This window comes from Rhipicephalus microplus, chromosome X (assembly GCF_043290135.1).
Source record: "Rhipicephalus microplus isolate Deutch F79 chromosome X, USDA_Rmic, whole genome shotgun sequence".
NCBI classification, from domain to species: domain Eukaryota; kingdom Metazoa; phylum Arthropoda; class Arachnida; order Ixodida; family Ixodidae; genus Rhipicephalus; species Rhipicephalus microplus.
This window is the reverse complement of record NC_134710.1, coordinates 73,887,242-73,913,235: the sequence shown is the minus strand read 5'-3', so window position 1 is coordinate 73,913,235 and position 25,994 is coordinate 73,887,242. Positions and strand designations below refer to the sequence as shown.

Genomic DNA, 25,994 nt, shown 5'->3' with positions numbered 1-25,994 from the left:
AGGGAATCCCGCATGCTGGAACCCAATAAAGTTTATTCTCTCTCTCTCCGTGAGAAACAGTGCAACATTTCCCAGTTGGTCGGTGGGATTCCAGCAGTTGTACCGGCTCACCCTATTATAATGTGTCAGCCACACATCCGCATCTTCCCCTGCTCTTCCCGCGAACGGGCGGGGTTCCATATAGTGGTACTGAGGTGCAGCCGGCACAGACCTTTGCGTGGTTGAGAAGCCGTGACCTTCGCTCTCGGCCACGACCGTTGTTGTCGGTGGCAGACCGGCAAGACGACGGCTCCGGCGAAGTTCAAACAGCTGTGGCTCCGTGGTTCGTCGACGTGCTCTACCCAGCACCTCCACCACTCTGTTACGTTTAGAAATGTGTTTATTACGCTGTGGCGTACCGGTAGACTAGAAGGTGTCGTACATCGGAGGCCTATCTCGCTAGCCGATCGTCCTCTTCTCCAATCTGCCTGTTCCCCGCTACCCAGAGGCTCATACCCAAATCATAGATGCAGTAACAATATGATATCGAGGCACGCTGTAGTGTGGTTATCAGGACTAATTGTAACGGCTTGTGGTTCTTCAATGTGCTCATACATCTTGGGTCACAGTTGTTTATTTGTATTTTGCCCCCATCTAGATGCGACCACCGTGGTCGGAAGTCTATCCGGCGTCATCAAGCATAGAAGCGCGATACCACTTGTGCTGTGCTGTCACAGTGGTTTGCTTGACCAATGTCCACGTGCTTAAGTACCATGGACAAGATGTACATGTGGCGCCAGAAAAAAAAATTGATGCCGCAGCTACTACAGTCGAACAACTGAAGGGACGCGCGAAATATTTTTTTGTGGCGAAATCTGCCCCAGAACACTGCCATATTTGACTAGAAACGTCACAAAAAATTTATTTGCAAAAGAAGTCTGTCCTCTTTGTCTGCCCTCTTCTTTTCGACATCAGCACCGTGGCACGATGTTCGCAGTCAGTGATCTGCTGCATCGGAACGTCGTCATCATGGATGAGGAAGAAATTGCGAAGCACCTCAAATGCGTCAATAACAGTCAACGCAGGAGGCGGCGCCGAAGCATCTTGAGCGCCACACTTATTGTCCGATGACGTGTCGTCATGGCAAACTTCATTAATAATTGCCTCCTCAGTTAGCTCCTCGTGAGAAATAACGTCTGCGTCAATGGCGAGGAACTGATCCATGCTCACATCCTCTGGTATATTTTTGGTGTGCCGAAGGGCTGCCCAGGCCGCAGTTGCTTCTTTAGAAAGTGGCTCCACTCTACCAAGATCGTTGTCTTCGTTGAGTTGAATTGACGAGTTGGCCGTTACTTCAACATCAGGCTTAAAGCCGGTGTGAGTGAAACATCTATGATGCTTCGCCAGGTCGCCGTCCACGACGCGGCAAACATTTGTAGGGCCATGAATAAATCCACTTTGGTATGGCGCCCTGTGTCAATATTCAGCAACAGTCGCTGAATGAGCTGCTGCCAATAAACGCTTTTAATGCTGCAAATTATGCCCTGATCTAATGGCTTAAGTTGGGTGGGTGGGATAAATCAAAGTTGGGTGGGAAAAATCGCACGTCCACATTGCCCAGCTCAACGTCGTCAATGTTATGAGCTTAGCAGTTATCAATTAGCAAGCACACCTTGCGGTTTTGGGCCTTCATGTCACGGTCAAACGCCTTTATCCAATTACAGAGGATGGCCTGTGTCATTCACGGTTTTCTGTTTGCCGCGTATTTTACTGGCAAGATTCTGCTGCCTTTGAAGCATCGACGCCTCAAGCCCTTTCCGATGACAAGCGGGCAGCCTTTATCTGAACCATCCATGTTAATGCGAAAAAGCAGAGTCACACGTTCCTCGCTGTGTTTCCCTCCGCTGCATGCCTGGCCCTTCATATTCAGTCTTTTTCTGAAGCAGTTCATAAAAAAGTCCTGTCTCGTCCGCATTATAAATGTCAGACGAAGCATAGTCTTCAGTATGTCCGGCAAAGCAGACGATGCCCAAGTCACTGCACCATTGGCGTCTGAAGCTGTAGACTCGCCGCACAACACTTTTCCCACGATGTCATGCCAGGCCTTGAAACGTGTCAGCCAACCTCTGCTTGCAACAAAGTCCTCAATGCCTAGAATGCAAGCAAAATTCAGTGCTTTTTGCTGTAACACACTTCCGCTGATAGGCATCTTCCTGGCGTGCATGTCAAGGAACCAAGTGTACAGTGCCTCTTCGAGATCCTCGTGTGCCGACGGCGTCAACTTCTTGCACTTTGTGGACGTCCCTGCGGAATTAGCACTCGTGATCGCGTCCTTCGCCTTCAAAATTGTAGACAGCGTGCTGTTAGAGATGCTGAATTCCTCAGCAATGTCTCCTTTTTTTCTGCCGGTTGAAGCTTCGCTGATGATTCGCACCTTTACCTCAAGAGTAAGAAACTTGCGCTTTGCTGCCATGATGGCGCTGAGTCTTACACACGAGAGCACACAAGCACAAATGAAGCACAATGACCGCCTCGGCAGCTTCAGTCATAGATAATCACATGATTTGGCATGGATACGTGTTGGCTGTGGCTCCGGCTCGGCAAAAGCGAGACAGCGCCACGTCGCAAGGCAGCCAGTCGCCTCGTCATCACCACCAATCAATGGTGCTCTCCATAACTTTGTTTACAAGTGGTGTAGCGTGCCATGGTCGCACAATTTCGGTGAAACAAAGTGTCATGAATGTATTAAAAGTTGCATAGTTGGCGATGCGTTGACTTAATCATTGAACAAATTTTCAATCCAAGCATGGCTAAGCGAAAGTTTCGTTGAAACGAACACAAGCCATTCTTGCTATGTGAATTGAACACACATAGCAAGAACTCTGATGCATTGACTTCTATGACAAGCTGACGGGGGATAAAAAAAGACTTTGTTGAAGCGAAAATTTCGTTTAGGCGGCGTTTGTTGTAGCGGAATTCGACAGTATATGTCGTCTGTTTTGTTTCTTGTTGTTGTATCTTTACTACAGAAGTGGGCAGTGTGGTACCGTGGCTGCACAGTCTTATGAATAGGGGCATATGAGCCGGCACTAGCATAGCACGAAATCCAGCACGCAACCAGAAATGATTATGAGAGAGTCGCCATCACTGCACAGCACTGTCCGCTCTATGCCATTTGCATAGACGCAGTCCGCCCTGCATAGCTTCTCTCCGTTTTCGAGTGCTCTTTATGTGAGAGTAGCCTCTGGACAAAGTTTGTTTTGTTTTGTTTTTTCTAAACCACAGTGCAGTATTACAGGTACATTGAGTTTTCAAGCTGTCCATTCCAAAATGAAGTGCTGCAGTGGCACACGCACGTGCCCTCTCCACGGTACACTGCGACCGGTCGTCTGGACGCGAGTGGCTGAGTTGTGTTTCGACTCTCCGCCAGGTGCTGTTTTTCACCACGCCACCTATCCAGCGCTGGTACCCCATAGGCGTAAAGTAGTTGTCGTAAGATATAATATGAAGAGAATTGAATAAGCTCTTAAGAATGAACCAAGCCTTAAAGCGGTAAGAAAACTGTACACAGGCCCAGTTTTCTGAGTCAAGGAAGGCAATCTTACAACCAATATGGGTAGAATAGTTAAGGTAGCTAAGGAGTTTTACTGAGATATGTATAGAAAATAGCCGAGAGGAATTGGACATCCCACCAGCAATAACTGAAGATGTAAAGAAAGCCCTGGAGGGAATGCAAAGATTCAAAGCCGCTGGTGAGGATTAGGTGACATTAGATCTGTAGAAAGACGGCGAAGAGATTGTGTTAGAAAACTGGCAACCCTGTATAAAAAGTGTCTTTTGATGGCGGCGGTACCAGAATCTTGGAAAAATGCTAACATTGTCTGCATTCACAAGAAAGAGGATGCCAAGGACTTGAAAAATTACAGGCCGGTCAGCTTACTGGTTGTTGTCTACAAGCTCCTAATAAAGATAATAATAACAGAATTAGAACCACCTCACGTTGTTTACAAGCTACTGATAAAGATAATAGCTAAATGAAGTGTGACCACGTTAGAATTGAATCTACCAAACGACCCAGCAGGATTCAGTACAGGCTTGCTCAACAATAGACCATATTCACACTACCAATCAAGTGATGGAGAAATGCACAGAATATGACTAGCCCCTATTATATAGCCTTCATAAATTACAAGAATGCATTTGATTTGGTCAAGATTGCAGCCGCCACACAGTCACTGTGGCATCAATATGTCGATGAACCATGTATAAAAATACTAGAAGAAATCTGCAGCAGCTTCGCAGCCACGACAGTCCTCCATGAAACAAAAATCCTACTAAAGAAATGTGTAAAGTGTGAAACACCACCTTCACAGGGCTATTCACAGCATGCTTACAAAAGATCCTTAGAGTCCTATATTGGGAAGAGTTAGGAATACCAGTTACAGTAGACTACCTTTGTAAACTCAGATTCACTGATGACATTGCATTGATATAGAGTAAATTGCAATTCATGTTGACTGAATTGGACAAAGAAGCAAAGTCTGAGTAACTTTTGAAATCGACAAATAAAGCAGAATAGTGGGCCTGAAATTTAATATGCAGAAAATCAATGCTCAACAGTCTAAAAAAAATTAAAAAAACAGTGCCTTGTAATGGATAGCAAGACAGTGAAAGTGGTACTGGAAGTGGTAAATGAATACACCTACTTAGGAAAGGTAGTGACTGCGGGGCTGAGTCATTAAACTGAAGTAGAAAAATAAGATTGAAGTGGAGCACATTTGGCAGGCATTCTCATAATCATGAATGATAGTTTACCACTATCCCTCAAAAGAAAGATATAACAGCTGCATCTTACCGGCATTCACATACTAAGCAAAAACATGGGGGCTTACAAGCAGGGTTCAAATGAGGCTGAGGACTACGCATTGAGGAATTGGAACAAAAATGATAGGTGTAACCTTAAAAGGCCACTCACCAGGTTTGACAATTTCGAGCTGGCAAGCGCAATGCGAAGACGAGGCGTTCATGACCACATCTGCCAAAATTCGCAAAGCTACGCGCCAGGTATAATTGGGTCAAACTTCAAGACGAACGCTGCTCCCCCTCCCCTCTGCCGGCGCATGCCTAGAGAAATGAGGGCATGACGTGGGTGTATGAATGGCCCTATGTACACGGCAATGCAGTGACGTTGGTCCTCTATGTAGACGACTCTGCTCTGAAGTTGTCAGCAGTATACCACGTGACATGGAAAAAATTATTTAACACAACATGCGCAGTTTATGTATTTTTTGCTTTAAGAGATTATTAGAACTTGAAATAAATAATGAGATGCAATAAAAAATTGTGCGCATTTTTCTTTAATTTTTTTACGTGAAATGCTACCAGATGCGGGGCTAATGTGCCAGCGTTTCACTTGCGTTCGTGTCTCTGTTGTCAGCGCATTAAGCAGACGACCGCCGTGGAACGCTCCTACGCGTTCGCGCACTCATTGTGCTCATCTACTCTACCGGGCCTAAGCCAGCATTTCCAAACGATCCCACAAAAACAGACAGAAGACCACAAAATAACGCTGGTCAACAAAGCAACGCTGCTCGCGTGTTCGGGGGTTGGACTTGTTTGGGCACGTCATGCGCACGTCCCCTCATTGTCTGATGCTGGAGAGGGTGGGGAAGAGATTTGGCTTGCGAAGGCTACGCGGAGGAGCGGCAAGGGTTTTGAGCTCGCCTCCTCTCATCCTCGTTTCACACCGCTTCAAAAAACCTGTTTTCTCCGCTCGCGATGAACCGACTCGAAAAATTTTTGTGGCAAAATGTTCCTCATTGGACACCCAACAACTTGCATTGTCTAACTAAAATTCGGTATGGGGCCTGGTGAGTGGCCCTTTAAAAGGATGTGGTGACACAATTTGCACATAATTTTATGAAGCCTCCACCTCGCTATCATCAGGCTCGGAGTGACACGACTGAATGCTGCACTGCATCCCAATAAGTCCCAGTGCCACCACAGCTTCGCCAGAGGCATATGTCATGTGAGGTGGCTCTAAAACCAGGCTGCCAAGCTTGCATGATCCCCGTTGCTTCACTACCCAGGCGAGCACAGCATTACAATGCTCCACAATGCTTCTGGTAGCTTAAAAAAGCGTTCTTTTGTTTTTATGTTGGAATTCGTACTTCTGTCAACACAACAGGATGACAGCCCATCACCCGTCGCTGCGACGACCCATGAGCCCTGCCACTCCATTGTGACATTATAGGCCCCTTTCTCCCTGGCCGGATCTTATTACTACTACGTCACCACCATCGATCGGTAAACTCGACAGCCTGAGGCGTGCCCCATCAAAAGAATCACCACAGAAGAAGTTGCCTCTTCCTTTTTTCCCATGTGGATCACTCACTTGAGCTCCCCTTACTGCACCACCCCTGACCAGGGACGACAGTTCGAATTGTATCTTTTTCAGGTTACTCAGAGTGACCAACAGGTTTGGGTGCTTACAGACTATAAGCTACTACCCCTGCACCAACGAGATGACAGAGAGCTTCCACCAGCAGTTCAAACAGCCATCATGTGCCACCCAAACTCGACCTGGCTCAAAACCATCCCAGCCATAATCCTAGGTCTTTGCGCCCCTTTCAAGCCGGATAATCAGGCTACACCCACAAGGCTTGTTTACAGGGAACCACTCAGTCTTCTAGGTGAATTTCTCGCTGCACTGCCATCCAACAGCACAATGGAACATCTTACTGACTTCGTCGCCAGGCTCAAACGCACCATCGCCGCCGTGTTCCCGTCACCTACAGTTTACCACTATAAGCCTGCACCAGTCATCTTTAAGGAGCTAACAAAGTGCACACACGCTTTCCTCTATGACGACTCCGTTCGCCGGCTTTTCCAGCCAACCAACATAAACACTACCTGGTTGTTCAACCTGGCCATAAATGGGAATGACGTACAGGTTTTGATTAACCAGCTGAGGCCAACATAAACCGCTTCTGGTGAAACAGGCAACACGAATGCTCCCACAGTTTCCTGTCTGTAAACGTCAAAATCGCCACCTACTTCTGTCACATACGCTCTCATACCTGCCTGTGTAGCAACAGAAAAATTCTTAAAACCCCAGAGCGGGGAAGAGGGGGGGGGGGGGGGGAGGGGCTACCGACTTTTCACTTAATTTGTAGCTGTGATGAATTTGCCTTTAGCGATATGCATCATCGTGTTTTGCCGCCATAAGTCAAATTGATGCGCTGAATTATTTACCGCCATTTTCGGCACCAAAAGAAAAAACAAAACAAAAAAAACTTCATAAAAAACAAGAGGAGGGGGAGGGGGGGGAGTCCCCAAAATGCAAGTGCAAACATCGACATTGCGGTCTCCTAATGACTTGGAGTGGCTGAACACACGAGGGTAGGGTTTCCCACAGAGGTGAGTGTCTCTAAGGGGGAGCACAAATGCTCACAAAATTTCGCGCCATTAAAACAACCAGCGAAAAAATCGATTTCCCTCAAAACAAATCGCGTATGTCTTCCCACGTGAATGAACGGGACCGCGCAGCTGGCTGCCGCGAAAGCGCGGGTCACAGCTTTGGCTTTCCTTGCTTCTAGATTCTTTGGACAGGATCGCCAAAATGCTTCTAGCGTTTTCTACGTCTTTACCGCCTTTAATTTACCACTACGTCAGCCACGTGCCCTCGGAGCACTTAGATAGCGATTGCAATCGCCATGACCACAATTTTGTGCACGGCGGTTGCGGCAAACGGTAGTTTTGTTTGCAATCTAAGTGCCTTCAAATCTAAGTTGTTTTATGCTATCTATGATCGCAATTGCTGCGGTTTTCGTCCACAGAATTTGTGAAAAGCTGCGTTGCTTTGACTGGTCGAGCGTTGGCCGTGCACACACTTTCGGAGTTCTGTCAGCAACGTCATCGCCATACATGATCGTGTCGAATGACCGTGGTTTCATTTGCAGCGGGTGTGGCAACAAGCACCACACGCACTGTAGAAGACAGTGGATGCACTGGTCATACACGTACTTCCAAAGCTTCGAGCACGCTGCTCTCGATCGGCCTTCATTCTACGGTTTCGGTACTAAAGTTCGTATCACACGCCGCGATTAGGAAAAGTGTTCGGAACATTCAAATTTTGGCCAAATGTAGACATAAATTTGGCTGAAGAATTTCACAAATTCGTATCTGCCAGGGTTTCGCATTACTGAGACTCTACTGTACGTTTGGATGAACGCCTCTCAAATTCGTTTATAATAAAACGCAATGAGCTCACAAAAAGCCTGGAACGGACTGACCAGCATTTTTGTCAATGCAACCAGATCTCGCACACAAATTTACATTTCCACAAAATTTTCATGGCAACCGTACAAACAGAAGAAATAGTCCAAATCCGGAAGTCTCCCAGACATTGTGGGAGACTTAGCAGGTATGTGATGATGACACCAATACATATTGTTCTCTCTTGGTGGCGGAATATAGCACAATGCGGTTTTTGTGGCCTCTGTGACTAGCTATGCGAATGAGCCAAAGCCAATCGCGGAGGTCACGCTATTTTACTAATTTTATTTTTCATCAAAAATGAAATATTTTTCGTCAAATTTCAGGCAAGATTCGTAAAATCGTTAATGGGGTCGGAATTTGTACATTTTACGAGAAAATCAGAAGAGTTGGCAGGTATGTGCTCTGGACTTCGCACACGATGAACAGATTCTTACAAACCCTGATGGTTCTCCACTTCACGGTGAAAGGGGGCCAATGTGGCAACACAATGTGCGCATAAGTCCGTGCAGCCTCCACCTCACTATCATCCAGCTTGGCATGACACAACTGCACACTGCACAGCATCCTGATAAGCCGTAGCATCACCGCAGACTTGGCTGAGGCGTACATCACCGAAGGTGGCTCTAAAACTATGCTGCCAAGTTTGCAAGATCACCATTGCTCTGCTACCCAGATGAACATAGCGTTGGAATGCTGCCCAATGCTTCTGCTAGTAGAATAAACTATTGTTATGTTTTTATGTTGGGGTTCCTCCTTTCATCGATACAACTATCCCACATGGATAAGAAAAGAAGAGAGCAAAGTGGGTCAGATTAAGAAGTTTGTAGGTATGACACGGCGACAGGAAGCACAAAACGAGGTTGATTGGCCGAACATGGGAGAGGCCTTTGCATTGCAGTGTGCGCAATCAGGCTGACGATAATTATCTTGGTGAAACCCAAATAACTTTGCCATAAATACAAAGTTCCTGGCCACTAGCCGCCTTGAGTATCGCGAGCAGCATAGTTACCATGGCCACTCCACGATGCCACAAAAGAAAATCCTCAAGGTAATGACACACGCCGATGAATAAATGTGGCTTCTTGCCCCTTTGTCATCCCTCCTCTGCATAGCTTTCAGCAAGCTGACTGGTATGAAATAAGAAGGAGCTGTTGAAGCATCCGACAAATCTCCAACTCCGATCGTACTTGACTGATTTTAAAAATTTTCGTGGCAGTAGATTCATGAGGCAACCAACTCCTTAACTGAAGACATTGTATGATTGCTTGAAGAAGTGTTGCACGGTTACACGGGATCATGAGGAATAGCACTGGCCCCCCTTGAACGTTGTCGCACATGATTGGCTGTCGCATATGCATTATGGGGACACTGCACTATCCTGTGAACTACTCCTCATTCACCAGAATACACCTCTATTTGAGAAACCTGACTCACAGACGACAAAGGCTAAGGTTTTGGCAGGGGCAAACTGCACTCGCCTCGTTGTTCTGGCATGGTATGTCGAACATTGTCGATTCTAAATTATGTTGTATTGCCCACTGCAGTAAAAAAAAGCAAATAATTGCTCTTTTGTTGGTCTGCACTATACTGTGCAGTGTCCTTTGTTCCTTCAGTTCTTGAGATCCCACTTTAAGGTAACTGCTCACAGCACGCAATGCTTAAAATGTAAGGCATATGGCCAGTGCACTTTACTATCACCAATAGAGCTAAGAGAAAACAATAACCACAAGGAAAGAAATGGCTGATCTATGTATTGATGCAAGCTCCACGTGAAAAAACGGTGACCTTGCAAGCTAAATACAACTACAGTAAACTCTCAGTAAACAGAAATCTGTTAAATGGAACTACTGCTTAAACGGCACTATTGCCTCTGAATACTTGGTTATGGGCTTGTATTCTGCCCCCATGCTCACCTCTCGATAAACGGAACTCCTGTTAAATGGGACATATTTTCCCGGTCCCTTCAGGTACCATTTACTGAGAGTCTACTGTATAGCTCAATCATGAATAATGCTAATAATGTGTGCATTGGTGGAAAGAGATATGGAAGGGTTATGAGGCTATCTAAAAAAGCTGTTCTGGTGCTTGGTGCTAGATCAAGAACATTTTCAGGTCAATGCTCTAATGTCTTGCATGCATGTGAATCTAGGAAACTTAAGTGCAGTTGGTGCAATTTGCTATCAGATGGGTGTAGCAAGGCACAAACAAAAAGAACTGCCGCAAAATGACACAAATGGCACAGCTGGACTCCCATTGCAAACTATCAAAGAAAATGGTGCACATATAAGACCTGCCATAAGGCACAAACATACAAGCAAGCCTTTGGCTCCGAATGATGAGGTGTACTGTTGACATCTTTGGTGTCTTGGGAATGGCACCAAGAGAGGTGACACTGGGCTTCGGTACTGCTCCATTGGTCTTTCGGCGAAGTGCCATAGCCACAAAAGCACTGTTTGGATCCAGCTCCTGCAATCAGTTTCAACAGTGCAACGCACCACATGCCTTATTCGAATTTTCACACAGTCTTATGAATGGATTATATTTGATTGAGGCTTTCCAGCATTCTAGTGAAAACTGGATGCTAATGCATACATGCACAGCTGGACACTTCAGAAAACAACACATACTGCTGTAAGAGAGAGAATCAACTTAGTCTATGTTAAAAAGAGCATTTCCACACAGGAATGGCGGTAAGGCCATGCCTGGCCGCCACCTCCTCGGCTTACTGTATGACATGAACCTGTATCTCGAAGCTCGGGTTGCAGAATACATTTTCCCATGCTGCAGAAGTGTACAAAGACTTCACTTTGACACCCATCCATTATTAGGAAACTTTTTTCCAGTTTCCTGCAGTCATAGAATGGTGTCTACAGTGTCAGTGGTGTCTATGTGTGTTTCTCTCTGTGGTTGTTCATTCGACACGGCGTTGACTATTTAATCAGTAGAATCAATCATTACCAAATACAACTCAGCATACGAGTACAATTTGACAGGACTGTGCGACCCATCTATTCTATCAAACTAGTGCCCAAAAGTTAGGTGGCTACTTTCACATCATTAAACAAACCAGAACAATCAAATCTCAAGCTTGGCCGTCTCAATGCTCCTAAGTTACATTAGTGACACAAGAAAACAAGAAATGAAGGTTACAACTATTAAACTATGGAAGATGATATGGTTTTTAGAAACCTTAAGACTAGTCATTAACTTGGAACCGGTGACAGCAATCCCAGTGCAGGCTTAAGTGAATGTAAAGTACTCTAAAATTAACAAATGTAGCAGACCTAGTGGCAATATAGCATCCTGCATATGTACTACCAAGGACGAAAGCGTCAGGATAAGTAATTTGAGAAAAAACTCAATTCCTACTAAGCCCATAATTGACTGCACTTACTCACATATTAGGCGCATGTTTTTTCCAGAAAATTCGGCATCAATTTCGACGTGCACCTGTTACGCAAGGTAAAATTTCCGAACATTTTATTTCAGTCTACAGTATAGACCACTGAAACTGTAAGTCACTGAAGTCACTAATATCTTGCACTACAGCCGAAACCGTTTTCTTCGGCTACACTAACACATAACATATTCAGCACGCAGTCTCGCATGTCTGAGAATCGAGGCATGCGATTCTCGGACGGCTGCATTTTCAACGGAGGTGAAAATGCTGCAGGCTCGTGTGCTCAAATTTTGGTGCAAGTTAAAGAACCCCAGGTGGTCCTACTTTTCGGAGCCCATCACTACGACCACTCTCATCGTGATACGATGGTTTTGGGACGTTAAATCCTGCATATCAATCAAATTTCCGAAAATTAATATCGAGAGCCACATGCATTGCTAACAAAATAAACATGAAAATAAAAAAGAACTACGAAAAGAAACCACCATTGCGGAAAGGCCACTTAGGTAATGCGCATTATCATGACTGAAATTTTCTGCGCTGAATGGTACCAATTCATTTCATTCGTGGGCTCGTGTCCCATATCCAAAAACACTGCAAAGGAATGGTGAACCACCATTCGAGTGTTAGAAGTGCCACCCATACCCCGTTTACTTCAAGTAGAGCCACCGCAATGAGTAACGTTGATTCCATACAAATCCGCAACTGATCACTTGCAACCTCTACCGAAAAATGACCGATGCAGATTAGGTAAGGTTCTGCATGTTGTCGCAGGAAGTTTGTAGAACACAACATGAAAATTGGGCACCGAAGAGATCGCCATTGAGCAGTGATCCAAAAGCAGCACCCATGATACCATGCTTAGGTTTGTAGCCAGGAAATAAATGACGACATAAGTCTACCGAGCTATCACAAGTCCACGCTGTGGCAGGAAAGGCGAAAGCTCCTGTTGGAAAGCCAAATAGCTTTTAAATTTACGGACGAAATAGTAAACACAATAATGACGATACTGTTCCCAACAGGAAACTCAAAATGCACTTGATAAGGACGTGATCAAGAGCGAACGGGGCCGGAGCTATGCCGGTGCCTGTGCAAAGGTTAGTACTCCGAAACCCAGGCAACCACCCTTCTTATTCCCTAACTTGGTGAGCTCACACAGCACTGTCGTGATCTTTTCTCTTCAATTCTTCAATGAAGTTAAGTAAGAGGGCGTCGCACTGCAACCGTACAAACATGGCACAGAACTACTTTACACAACCAAGTTTGAGGTGCACCTACTAAGCGCAAAAATTTTGTCAACTCTGATATCTCACAACCTAAATGGGGGGTGCGCTTATTATGCAAGTATATATGGCAGTTTTCATTACCTCTGCACTAATCCATTAGGTATTAAGAGTGATCTACTAAAGCTGTACTAAACAGGTTTAAAATTCCTAGAAACTCCCTAAAGCAGTGCGCCGCCCACGCATAGTACTTGCGGTGCACCACTCTTTGTCTTATTTTAATCCAAACGGGAAATTTAGGCATAAAATACATCGATTCACCTTTTTTTCTGCAGCTTTAAGATTTTCAGAGCAGCCTTTGCGGTGTCTTGACTACTCTCTTGTGTAAGTGCTTGCATGCCCTAAAACAGCTCCTGAAGATACACAATCAAGCGTGTTATTCTCTCTTGGCATATCTCGTTCTTTTGGCACTCTTCGTGATGCCAGAACGATGATTCACGTGACATGATTAGGGCCCATACTGGCCGAATGGTCCATATGTGAAAAATATCAGTTGTAAATTGTTTGTTACCCTGCTTTTCCATGCATACCTGCGTGCACCCTCCCCCTGTTCTTCCTCACATTCTTCCTCATGCACAATTTTTCGCCTAACTTTATTTCATAAGATTTATTACCATGCTTCTCTCCATGCTGAACTGCTTTCACAACCTCAGTACATATCATGTCGAATTGACCATAATCATAAAGTTGGAGTTGTTTCATCTAACACTAAATATTTTGCTGAGTCTTTCATTCCAAAAACATCCCGAGAGTGGAACCATCTTCCCGCCGATGTTGTTTCCATACGCGTTAATCACCTGTTTCATCAAGCATTAGCTAATATTGTATAATCAGGATAATCTATGTTTTTTCTATTTAAACACATGCTCTGTTTTTTCTATGTTTTGTACATCTTGTTACTCCCACTCCCCTCTTCAATGCCCATGGCCTTGAGGGTATAATAAATAAATAAATAAATAAATAAAAATAAACTTGCAATTCGTCTGCTTTTTGTGAGATTACAATTGTGCAAGTGGAAATAATGAAGTGTAGCCTACAACTTAAGCTCTAAGTCCTGATAGGCTCAATGCTTAGCGCTCACATATTTTCACTCTCTCAACGGACAAATTCTTTACAACATAGACGACGCAACTCTACATAAAAAGGCCAGCCCGCTTCGCCGGTTTTTGTATATTTTTCGATTGCGAGAAAAACTATATGGGCATTCTCCAGAGGTTTTCATCATTGCTGTCATGTACCTTATCAAGTCCAAATCAATAACTTTTGTACGCACTCAGTAGGCTGTTCCCGCGGATAAAATCAGGGGAGAGCTAGCAAGAAACACTGTTGAAGCATAGATGAAACAAGCTACCCCTCTCCATCACACGGAGGGCTTATGCGATAACATCAATCCGCTTGCGATGCCTGCCCTTCGAATGCCCCTTAACTTGATAGGAAGCCCTGCTTGTCTTTTGCTGGACGAATGAGTATGAAGAGATAATCAGGTAGAAGTGGCTGGATCAGGAACTATGAACACTGATTATGAAGGGCGCAGCCGCGAGCGCTAGTGCGTGCTATTCCTGCAGGCATCAGCTAATGGCTCGCATACCCTTCTACGCGTTATGATATCACTTCACAAACACTGCTTTTTTCCTGCAAGCGGCCGTATTCCCATACACCCATGTTTTGAAGTTTCGCAAGATCAGATGAAAGAGAGCTGCAGCCCAGTTCATTATGGGGTTGTGTGCTGCTGTCAGGCGGTGTAAAACGTTAAGTCAGTGAAGAGTTTTCCGACCATAAAACTGCTGAAGTCGCCCAAATTTAGCTGTGATCAAAACCCGAGATCAAAACTGTTTTAAACTTTTTTAATGATGATGGCACCTCTGTACTGGAGATTTTAGCCTTATATATTGAGGAATTTGAATGTTGTAGTGAGTTTTTCAATGTAGATGCGCTCCTTCTCAAGTTTTGTGACATCGTACATAGATGCCCATTTAAGTACCATAAAAACCGAAATATAGGTTGAATTCTTTTTCAAAAATACGCAATGAAAAGTCGACCCCCGTCTTATGTACCGATCATTGGCATAAAAAAAATGTGGAAGTCTTATAACGTGCAGCTGAAGTCGAAAGCCTCCATTGCCATCGTGAGCATCAGCAGCGGCGCCATTAAGAAAGGCTAGGCGAGGCCTACAGTGTTTTAGCAATGCCATTTCGCCCAAGTTATCTGCTGTTAATCTGCTGTTTTCTTTTTTTCATTTCCTTCAGAAATGAGTGGTAGTTGACGGCAGTTTATGATAGGCTTTAAAGGAGCACTGACATCAAATTTACTCGTGCCAAGATTTTTGCGTCAGCAAGTAACTATAGACGCCATAACCTAAAATGCAACTGATGTATGAATAACTATCACTTTTCATTAATTTAGATCACCTGCATCTAGCACTATTCACAAAGGCCGACAATCGCGCCATTTCTAGCGCTGGGAGCACCAGCCGTGTCTCTACCTCGCGGTCGCCTCCAGATCATGCCACAGCTGACCACTTCTCCACAGAAAAGAGTGACGTCAGGCTCAGCTGCTCCGCAAACATTTCGCCTGCTAGGCGGACACATTCAGTCATGCCTTGTCACCTGCATTGCTGTCGTCGCCCTACAAAGTGTCATCTCGGGTTCAATATGATAGTCTGGAGCTTGGAATCCCCGCAATTCACGTTGTCGCGAATAATTTTTGCTTCGATCGACCTTTTGCAGAACAGTGATTCCAAAATGGACGCCATTCCAAGCAGCACTGCAGAGGTGCCCAAGGATGCACGCTTCAGTCATGTTCGCTCGTGTGTCTCGTTTAGATATATTGGTGTCTTCTGGCATGCAAAGCATTCAGGTATACGCAGAGGGCTCAATGTAATATACCTTTCTCAAATGAGCATCAGCGGAAAAATAGGATACGTTTTCTGCTTGCCAGGTTCTTTTTTGCGCCTCCAGATGACCCCACCTAACCAGCCTCTCGCGGCTAACACGGTATTATCACTTTTTCATGAACGCAAGGCCCCGCCCAGATGACCGAAGTGCAGCACCCAATTCGCTCCGCGACTAAAGAAATAGTACCGCTCAAAAAAATGTGACTGCTTCTAAAATGCATATTTTTCGATGAAAATGCTACAGCAAATGCTGGATCGCGAGAGAAAAAGAACTCCATGCCTTCTACAACGCTGTGCGTCGTCTGCTATGGAGCAAGATCGACGGCACCGAGCGTGTAATTGTAAAGCTGTTGCTGGTTTCATAGCATAAGATTTGCAAGTACTTTTTGTGTGTTTGCACACGCTCTATTATTATTTTTTTTTTCAATGTGGCAGGCTTTTTTTTTTCGGTTGCGAACGTGCAATCTCGTGAGTTCGGGCACGTTGGCGCATGGCATTTCATGCCAGAGTTAATCAATTATATGAGTTGTGAAACTGCGTTCTAAAATCTGGACCCGCAGTTAGCCCGATTTTTGGGCTAACTGATGTTAGCTGATGTTCGTGCCATCTGGGAGCAACAACACAAAACACAAATAACGCGTTTAATAATGGGCGTACATATTGTCACCAATCTTGTCTCACTCAAGGAAACCTTCCGCAGAACTGCTCGTCAAGCTAGGACAAAAAGAAAAACTGCTCCAACCCAACCTCTTCGTCCTCTTCCACACGAAAACCACGCGAATTCATGCGGCATTAGTCCCCCCTTTTAAAAAGCATCGACTCGATGCTTCTAAATAAAAAGAAGAAGAAAAAAAAAAACCCATAATTAGAACACGCGTTGACGCAGAGAATGACAAAGTGAGTGCCAGGGAAAACAAAGAGGGCGCACAAGCACTTGGACCATGCGCGAACACAACAGCACCAGTGGAAGAGTCAAGAAAAAAAAACACCACATGAGATCACTGTCACGTTTGCGAAGTAACTCGCAAGCACAGAGACTATTGTGTGTAGTACGGCTTGAGTCGTACGACATGCACAGTTTCGGGCCGATGTTGTCGACGTGACGACACTGTGCCGTCCGGAAGTACTTCGTATGTAAGGTCACTCACACGTCGGATAACCTTGTATGGTCCGAAATAACGGCTCAGAAGCTTTTCAGACAAGCCTGGTCGTCGGACAGGAGTCCACACCCACACTCGTTCACCCGGGTGGTATGCGACGTTTCGACGGCGAAGGTTGTAACGTCGTGCATCTGCGTCTTGTTGGTGACCGATGTTCACGCGAGCCAGTTGACGAGCCTCTTCGGCGTACTGCGTGTATTGCTCGGCTTCTGGAGAAAGAGCATCGCTATTATCGTACGGCAGCATAGCGTCAAGCATCGTTTGTACGTTGCGTCCATAAACAAGGTGGAAAGGTGAAAATCGGGTTGTTTCCTGCATTGCCGTATTGTATGCGAACGTGACGTATGGGAGGATATCGTCCCAGGTTTTGTGCTGCACGTCCACGTACATTGACAGCATGTCCGCTATGGTCTTGTTGAGCCTTTCCGTCAGTCCATTACTTTGTGGGTGGTAAGCCGTTGTTTTTCGGTGACTCGTGCAGCTCAGTCTGAAAATGTCCTCTAGCATTTGTGCCGTAAATGATGTTCCTCTATCCGTAATCACACATGACGGCGCGCCGTGCCGGAGGACGATGTGCTGCACGAAGAACTTCGCCACTTCAGACGCCGTGCCGCGGGGTAATGCCTTTGTCTCAGCATACCGGGTCAAGTAATCGGTTGCCACTATAATCCATTTGTTACCAGTGGCCGACAAAGGGAAGGGTCCTAGAAGGTCCATTCCCACGAGGTCGAAAGGTGTCCGTGGTGGTGTAATAGGGTGGAGAAGGCCCGCAGGTTTCACGGGTGGCGTCTTGCGACGCTGGCACTCGCGGCAGCCTTGCACGTAGCGGTGTACACTGGTCGAAAGTCGTGGCCAATAGTACTGCTGGCGCACTCTGGCGAGAGTCCGCGAGTAGCCCAAGTGTCCCGACGTGGGCTCGTCATGGCACGCGAGAAGGATGTCATCCCGCATGTCGGCTGGTACAACGAGGAGGAAGGCTTTGTTGCTACCTCGAGCATTTTTCTTGTAAAGAATGCCCCTCCTTAGACAAAAGGATGACAATTCGCGAGCGATGCGCCGAGGAGTGTGAGAATTTCGGCCTTCTAAGGAATCAATAATAGGGCGCAATTCCTGATCGGCTCTCTGTCTAGACATAAAGTCAGAATCACTGAGGGCTCCGAGAAAACCATCAGCATATTCCGAGTCCATATCAGGATGTCCCACGGGTGCTCGAGAAAGTGCGTCGGCATCTTCGTGCTTGCGCCCAGACCTATACACAATCATGATGTCAAACTCTTGCAAGCGCAAACTCCACCGAGCGAGACGACCAGACGGGTCACGGAGATTGGCCAGCCAACACAGCGAATGGTGATCGGTCACCACCTTGAAGGGACGGCCGTAGAGGTAAGGTCGAAACTTTGCCGTTGCCCACACGACTGCGAGGCATTCCTTCTCTGAAGTGGAGTAGTTGGCCTCGGCTCGAGAGAGAGTACGACTGGCGTAAGCTATGACATGTTCTACGCCGTTGTGCCGTTGTACAAGGACAGCGCCAAGTCCGACGTTGCTTGCATCCGTGTGAACTTCGGTATCAGCGTCCTCATCAAAATGCGCAAGAACAGGTGCCTCTTGCATTCGCTGCCGTAACTCTGTGAAAGCTGCTTCTTGCTCTGTAGTCCAGGCAAACGGTACATCATCTCGGGTGAGTCGCGTGAGCGGTTCGGCTATCGTCGAGAAGTTGGTAATGAATCGGCGATAATAAGCACACAAGCCGAGAAAACGCCGTACCGCTTTTTTGTCTGACGGCACAGGAAAGGTGGCGACTGCTGCAGTTTTTTCTGGGTCAGGCCGCACTCCATCCGCACTCACAACATGTCCCAGAAATTTCAGCTCATCGTAGCCGAAATGGCACTTCTGGGGTTTTAGCGTGAGTTCGGCCGAACGAATAGCTTCCAGAACCATTCTTAGACGCTTCAGATGTTCTTCGAAACTCTCGGCAAAGATGACCACATCATCAAGGTATACAAGGCAGCTTTGCCACTTCAAGCCAGCGAGGACGGTATCCATCATTCGCTGGAATGTTGCGGGAGCCGAACAGAGGCCGAAAGGAAGAACTCTGAATTCATAAAGCCCATCGGGAGTTACAAACGCTGTCTTCTCTCTGTCTCGCTCATCGACCTCTATCTGCCAATAGCCGCTCTTCAAATCTATCGATGAAAAATACTTCGCGTGTCGTAGCCTGTCGAGAGAATCATCAACCCGTGGAAGCGGGTAGACGTCTTTTTTGGTGACGCTATTGAGTTTCCTGTAGTCAACACAGAATCGCAGCGTTCCGTCTTTCTTCTTTACTAGAACGACTGGCGAGGACCACGGGCTGCTCGACGGTTGTATCACCCCGTCGTCAAGCATCTCCTTTACCTGCGTCTGTATAGTCTCGCGTTCTTTAGCCGAAACACGGTAAGGTTGCTGGCGGATTGGGCGAACATCATCGTCGGTAATAATTCGGTGCTTTATGAGGGGTGTTTGACCGACTCTAGATGAAGAGGCGAAGCAAGATTTAAATTCCTTCAGCAGGGTATGCAGTGCGGCCTTCTTCTCGTCCGAAAGCTTCGAACTGACGTCGATGTGGTCCAGAAACTTATCTCCATCAACCATTTCCTCGGATGCGAAGCACTCGGTGACATCCGCTACACGGTCTCCGAAGGCCACGGTGGTGCCGCGGAAAAGATGTCGGTGCTCGAAGTTAAAATTTGTGACGAGTATCTGCGACCGTCCGTCACGCACACGCAGAATGCTTCGCACTGCACACACACCTTGAAGCAGTAAAAGGGATACGTTGCTCTCGGCGACCACGTCACCGTCTTGGAGGTCTTCACAGGTGACTTCTACGAAAGCAGTCGCTCGGGGAGGCAACGTCACGCTTTCGTCGGCAACACGCAGCGCAGGTCTACGACAGCTATCAGCGCCTCGATCGGTTGCAAGTTGCGTCGAGAAAGTCACCATTCGCTCGCGGAGATTTATGATCGCGCCATTCTCTCGAAGGAAGTCCATTCCAAGGATGAGCTGACGAGAACAGTCGCGTAGTACGAGGCAGGTTACCACAAACGTTGACTCGCGTATTTCCACTCTTGCGGTACAGCGACCCAATGGAGTAATAACGTGGCCTCCAGCAGTGCGAATACGCGTCCCATTCCAAGGTGTCATCACTTTCTTAAGACTGGTTGCCAATTTTCCGCTCATAATAGAATAATCTGCACCTGTGTCCACCAATGCGCTGACCTGAAGACCGTCTATCAGCACGGGAATGTCGAGTGAGACTCGGCCACTGGGTTCAGACGCACAATCCGGCATTTCTCTCGCACTGCACTCAGACGTCAATTCAATGTCTGCAGCGTTTTGTGGAAGCGTCGATAGGAGGTCTTCCGCACTTTTAGTCCCAGCGACCTCGCCCCCGAAGGTCGCTGCCTTCAGTTTTCCCGACGAGGGCTTGGGGAACGTCCCCGTGCCATCGTACTGAGACGTGGTCCAATAGCTGCGGGTCGTCGTGGAGATGGAGACCGCGATTGACGCCGTGGGAAAGGCAGACGTTGCTGCGCGAGGTAGTCCTCAATTTCTCTTGGCCTCTGACCAACTAGGGGACGAGGCGAATGAATAGAGAAACCGCGCAGTCCAAGTTGTCGGTATGGACATTCCCGGTAGATGTGACCGGCTTCACCGCAATGGAAGCAGAGGGGTCTTCTATCCGACGTACGCCAAATATCGGACTTCCGCGGAGGGGCACGGCGACCGTCGATGTCCAAACCAGCATGCGCAGATTGAATTGAAACTGGCGGCATCGTCTGGATTGGGACTGCAGGGCTTGAGACCGGCATGGAAGTGCGCAGAGCTTCGGCATATGTGCGGTTCCCAACATCAGTGGACGCAGGAGGTGGTTCTAGATTTGTAACCGTTGGTTGAGGGCGACGGCTGTGAAGCACCTGCTGGACCTCGTCCCGAATAATATTGGTGATGCTGCTTACCTCCGGCTGTCTCGCCCCATGTAGTTTCGCGATTTCCTCGCGGACGACGGAGCGGACGATTTCGCGAATCCACTCAATGCTGTTGCTCCCGAAGCTGGCGGAAAATTCAGTAGGTGATGCAGAATTCACTTGCCGGTTGAGTAGGGCTGACCGCTGATGAAGTACCCTCTCCATCGTAGTGGCTTCGGTCAGGAATTCTGCTACACTCTTCGGAGGACTCCGCACTAGACCAGCAAAAAGCTGCTCCTTCACGCCTCGCATCAGATAGCGTAGCTTTTTTTCTTCTGGCATTGCCGGATCCGCTCGCCTGAAAAGCTGCGTCATGTCCTCCACGTACATGGTGACGGTCTCATTAGGCATCTGGATGCGTGAATGCAATGCACGTTCAGCACGATCGCGGCGGTCGGGGCTCCGGTAGGTCTCCAAGAGGCGATGCTGGAACTCGCGCCAGGATGTCAAGACATCACTTCTGTTCATGAACCACGTTCGGGCGCCGTCTTTCAAACACGCGTAGACGTTGCGGAGTTTGGCGGCTTCGTCCCAGTAGTTGATCGCTGCGACGTGTTCGAACTCGCTCAGCCAGTCGTCCACATCCTCAAACAGCTCTCCGTGAAAGGGACTAGGCATCAGCGGGTTCTGGACAGTGCAATAAATTGGTGCCGACGACGTAGGAGTTTCCATGACGCCTTGAGGCGAAGTCATAGTCGCTCTATGGATAAGCTGTGCCGGTGTCTCTGGTGGTAGGCCTCGTTGGCGGCGGCTTGTTCTGTGAACTGGCGTGTCCACGGGCACAGGGCTTGTGTTCCGGCTCCTGGATGGGCTCTTGTGCATGGGGTGCGTCGTCAGTTGTCGTACCCAGCAGCTCCACCAATCTTGTCACCAATCTTGTCTCACTCAAGGAAACCTTCCGCAGAACTGCTCGTCAAGCTAGGACAAAAAGAAAAACTGCTCCAACCCAACCTCTTCGTCCTCTTCCACACGAAAACCACGCGAATTCATGCGGCAATATCAACAGGTGGCGCGACAATCTGCTCACTCCCGACAAGGGGGCCAATAACGTGTTTGGATTTTGATACATGGAGCCTATGGGGATTTTCGCAACTCATACAATGAATAACTCTGTTCTGTGCAAGTCATGGAAGAAGAAAAAATATAGGAGAGGCCATGACGTGCCGTCGCATCGCAAACACCCGCACTACCTCCTAGCGGAGAAGCAGATAAACACTTTTCATTTCATTTCATTTCATTTTATTACCTTAAAGACCCCACTAGGGGGTGTTACATAAGGGGTGGATGTAGAGAAATTATACAAAAAAAAATGCTAACCATGTATGTTAATTGCGAGACAGACAATGTGTTACATTTTGTAAAAATAAACTCGGGCAGGTAATGGCGGCAGTGCTGTGAGAAAGGTCGTTCCATTCAGATGATGCCCGTGGAAAGAAGGAGGCAGAAAATGTCTTGGTGCGGCTGCGTGGACGGGTGACTAGTAGGGCATGACCGGTGCGATGAGATATGCGGGCTGGAGTGATGATAAAGTCCGGTCGGTCACGTGAGCTGTAATAGAACTTATGGAACAGAGCTAGGGTGGCAATGCGACGACGAAGTGCAAGAGTTAATAGAGATGATTCTTCTTTCAATGATGACACAGTGACATGATATGAATATGATGAATGAATAAATCGTACCGCGCGGTTCTGGAGTGCCTCAAGTGAATTTGTTAAGCAAGCCTGAGGCGGGCTCCAAATGGCAGCCGCATACTCAAGCTTTGGCCTGATAATAGATTTGTAGGCTAGAAGTTTCAGGTGTTTGGGAGCGTGGCGTAAATGACGTTTCAAAAATCCAAGTGATTTGTTAGCACCCGCTATTATGTTAGTGACATGCGCACCCCACGTTAGATCATATGACAATGTTACACCTAGATACTTATAAGATTCGACTCTGTCCAAGTCAACATTACCGAGTGTGTAAGGAAAAGTTAAAGGGTTTTGACGACGTGAGAAAGATAATGATTTGCATTTAGTTGGGTTAAGTGTCATGAGCCAATGGTCACACCATGCTTGAATAGAGTTAAGATCATGTTGAAGTGCTTACTGCTCAGTTGGATTAGTAATAGTACGATAAATGACGCAATCATCGGCGAACATGCGAATGTGACATGAAACGTGCAAAGGTAAGTCGTTAATTTAATGTATATCAGGAACAGTAGAGGACCTAACACCGAACCTTGGGGAACACCGGACATAACTGGAAGAGGGTTAGAAACACACTCATTAACAAAAACTGATTGGGAGCGATTCCTCAGAAATGCTGCAATCCAATTAAGAACGTTAGGGTTAATGTTTAAGCTAGAAAGTTTAAAAAGAAGGAGCTGATGAGACACTTTATCGAACGCTTTAGCGAAATCTAAAAAGATGGCATCAGTTTGCTGGTTACAGTCTAAGTTTAAGTGTACAGTCGCCGACCGATTTTTCGGACCTGGCGGGGACCGAAAAAAAGTACGAAAAATCGAACAGTCCGAAAAATTCGTTTTCACCAAAAATCTTAAGTTTATTGCATCAGGCAGGTTTAAAAAAGTCCTTGATGCTGCCTTGCCTCAAACTACGCTTGGAGGCAATTTGGTTTGCCTGTATTTGCGCCAAGGTGACATCGTCACCGTAAACGCTCGACAAAATTGTCACCGCGTTGGCGATCTCCGACGGCTGCGGGCGGTCGTCGTTGTCATCCGACGACAACGACGACCGCCATCCGGCATCGACCGTCATCCGGCGACATCTAGCTGCGAACGTCCACTCTCTATTAGCTTGATTATGGCAGCTTTCTTCTCCATCGTCAGGGTCGTATACTTCCCACGCTTCTTCACGCCACCTGGCTCCCGCGATGGCACAGATAGCGGAGCCATGGCACCGAGAACACAAAATTCGATGCCGCAGATAGCCGCTGCGAAGCACACAACGTCTCGACGCTACGCGACACAACACGTGCAGAATGGCGACTGAAAAAAGCTGCAACGACAATAAAAGAATCCTTCTTTCGCCTCCTCCCCGTGCGATGTGATGACGATAGTGCTGACCGAAGACGAAAAAACGGCATCCATCACCGTGCGCATTCCAATCTCGGAGGCAGGAAAGGCATCTGAAGACTAAGCTTAGCCAAGCCGACAGAAAATCCAACATGGCGGCGTTCACAATGGCTTGGAGCGTGGCTAGGGTGGCTGGAATGGGGAGGTGTGATGAGCAGGGCGGTTTTCGCTTGTGGGAGAGGGTCACTCGGCGCGCCGATGCCGCAAGGGGCGCTGATGTCAGCGGCGCGGGTAGGGAGCGCCGCACTTCCCTGTGTTTGCTGCAGGTGAACTGGGATTTTTTTGTACTTGTGCTACAAAATTCTTGTACTCCAAAAATTCTTGCCTCCAAAAATACATCAAGGTATGTGACTGTATATGGTGTGCAATAGAGATTGTTCCTAATGTTATTTTGTTCACAGAAATTTACTGCTGTTTATGGGTTTGATATTAAACTCTTCAGCTGTCTGAAGGCTAAAGTTAAAGACCTGGACGAAATTAAGAGGCATGGAGGCATAGTAGTGGACGAGATGAAGCTCTCTGCGCATCTGGACATGAAGTCGTCCACCTATATTGAAGGTTTCGTAGACCTTGGAGAGTTCACCGATGCCGCTGAAAGACAGAAAAAGGCTGACCACGGGCTGGTCATAATGTTCCAGCTATTTGTGGGGAAACGGACTCAGATCATTGGTAATAATTTCTAGTACTGCCGAAGCACATTTGTCAAAACATCTTGTAATGTTCTGTTTCTCTTCGGGTGTATTTTGTCAAGCAGGAACGTGAAAGCCAGGCTACTGATAAAAATTTTAATAGAGGCAACAATTATATGTGGGCAAGTTGGCCTCTACTTGGATTACATTTGCTGTGACGGTGCACCCTGGAACAGATCCATGTGGAACATCCTTGGAATACACGCCACCCTAAATAACATTCAGTGCAGAGTCGTTCAACCGTGCGACAAACACAGATTTTTGTACTTTATTTCGGATTTCCCTAACCTGATGAAATGTGTGAGAAACACAATGATGAAGCACGGCTTCAGCACCCACAACGGACGGGTAGGCTTCCTCTGATAATTCTGTGGAATTTGTATACGTGATACGCACTGTTCACCGCTAATGTTAATGCTTAACAGTTCTTGATGCAACGTGCAAATTTTAAAGGCTCACTGGGAGCATGTGTCAGCCATGTGGAAGCGTGACAACAGTGCCATCACCTTGAAAGTGGCAGCAAAGCTGACTCGATCGCATATCTTCCCAAATGGATTCGAGGAAATGCGATTGAACTTGACATTTCATGTTTTCAGTTCGCAAGTTACTCGATGTATGGATTTCTACAAATATCAAATCGAGGCTCGATACGCAAATGTTGGGCCAACAAGACTCGTCATTGGTCTCATGGCGGAATTAAACGAGGTTATGACGTCCAGGTTCCCAGCAGAAGCTTTATGGTAAGAGTGAAATATTTGCCCTGTCAATAATTTGGCCAGGCATCAATTTTTCTACGCTTCATGCACTTTGTTTCAGGCTTCATAGCCGAAAGGGAGCTGTGCTAGACCAGGCACTCAAGTTCCTTGATTTGTGGGAAGCTCATGCAAAAGGGCTTAGCTTTCTAAGCAAAAGTACCGCGGTGGGATTGCGTGTGACCTTGCAAAGTACGAAGCACTTCCCGAAGTACCTGACTGAGGAAGTTCATTTCAAATACATTATGACTGCTCGCCTAAGTCAAGACTGCCTTGAGCGCTGTTTTGGAATTGTGCGGCAGGCAGGTGGTGGCAATGATCACCCCTCCCCTGCACAGTTTGTTGTAATCATGCGGTATATTGATATCAATTTTCACACGTAATGTTGCCTGTCGTATAAACATGTTACATATCTCACTACATTTGACTGCTGTTGTGGGTAAGTTATGCATTCTTTATTTATAGATGCCTAAGCTTCTGT

The 25,994-nt window shown here is 46.8% G+C and overlaps 1 protein-coding gene across 6 annotated transcripts in view; it reads right to left on the bottom strand.

The window, feature by feature from the left end:
• LOC119175942 (uncharacterized) overlaps positions 1-25,994 on the bottom strand; it is a 217,852-nt gene that overhangs the window by 72,773 nt on the left and 119,085 nt on the right. For all 6 annotated transcript variants that reach the window (XR_012886828.1, XR_012886832.1, XR_012886829.1 and 3 more), the window contains one exon: positions 10,572-10,725. Coding sequence is in view for 1 of the 6 variants with exons in the window: in XM_037426995.2 (XP_037282892.2) it covers positions 10,572-10,725 (154 nt within the window). In the remaining 5 variants the exon portion in view is untranslated. The remainder of the gene's footprint in view (positions 1-10,571; positions 10,726-25,994) is intronic.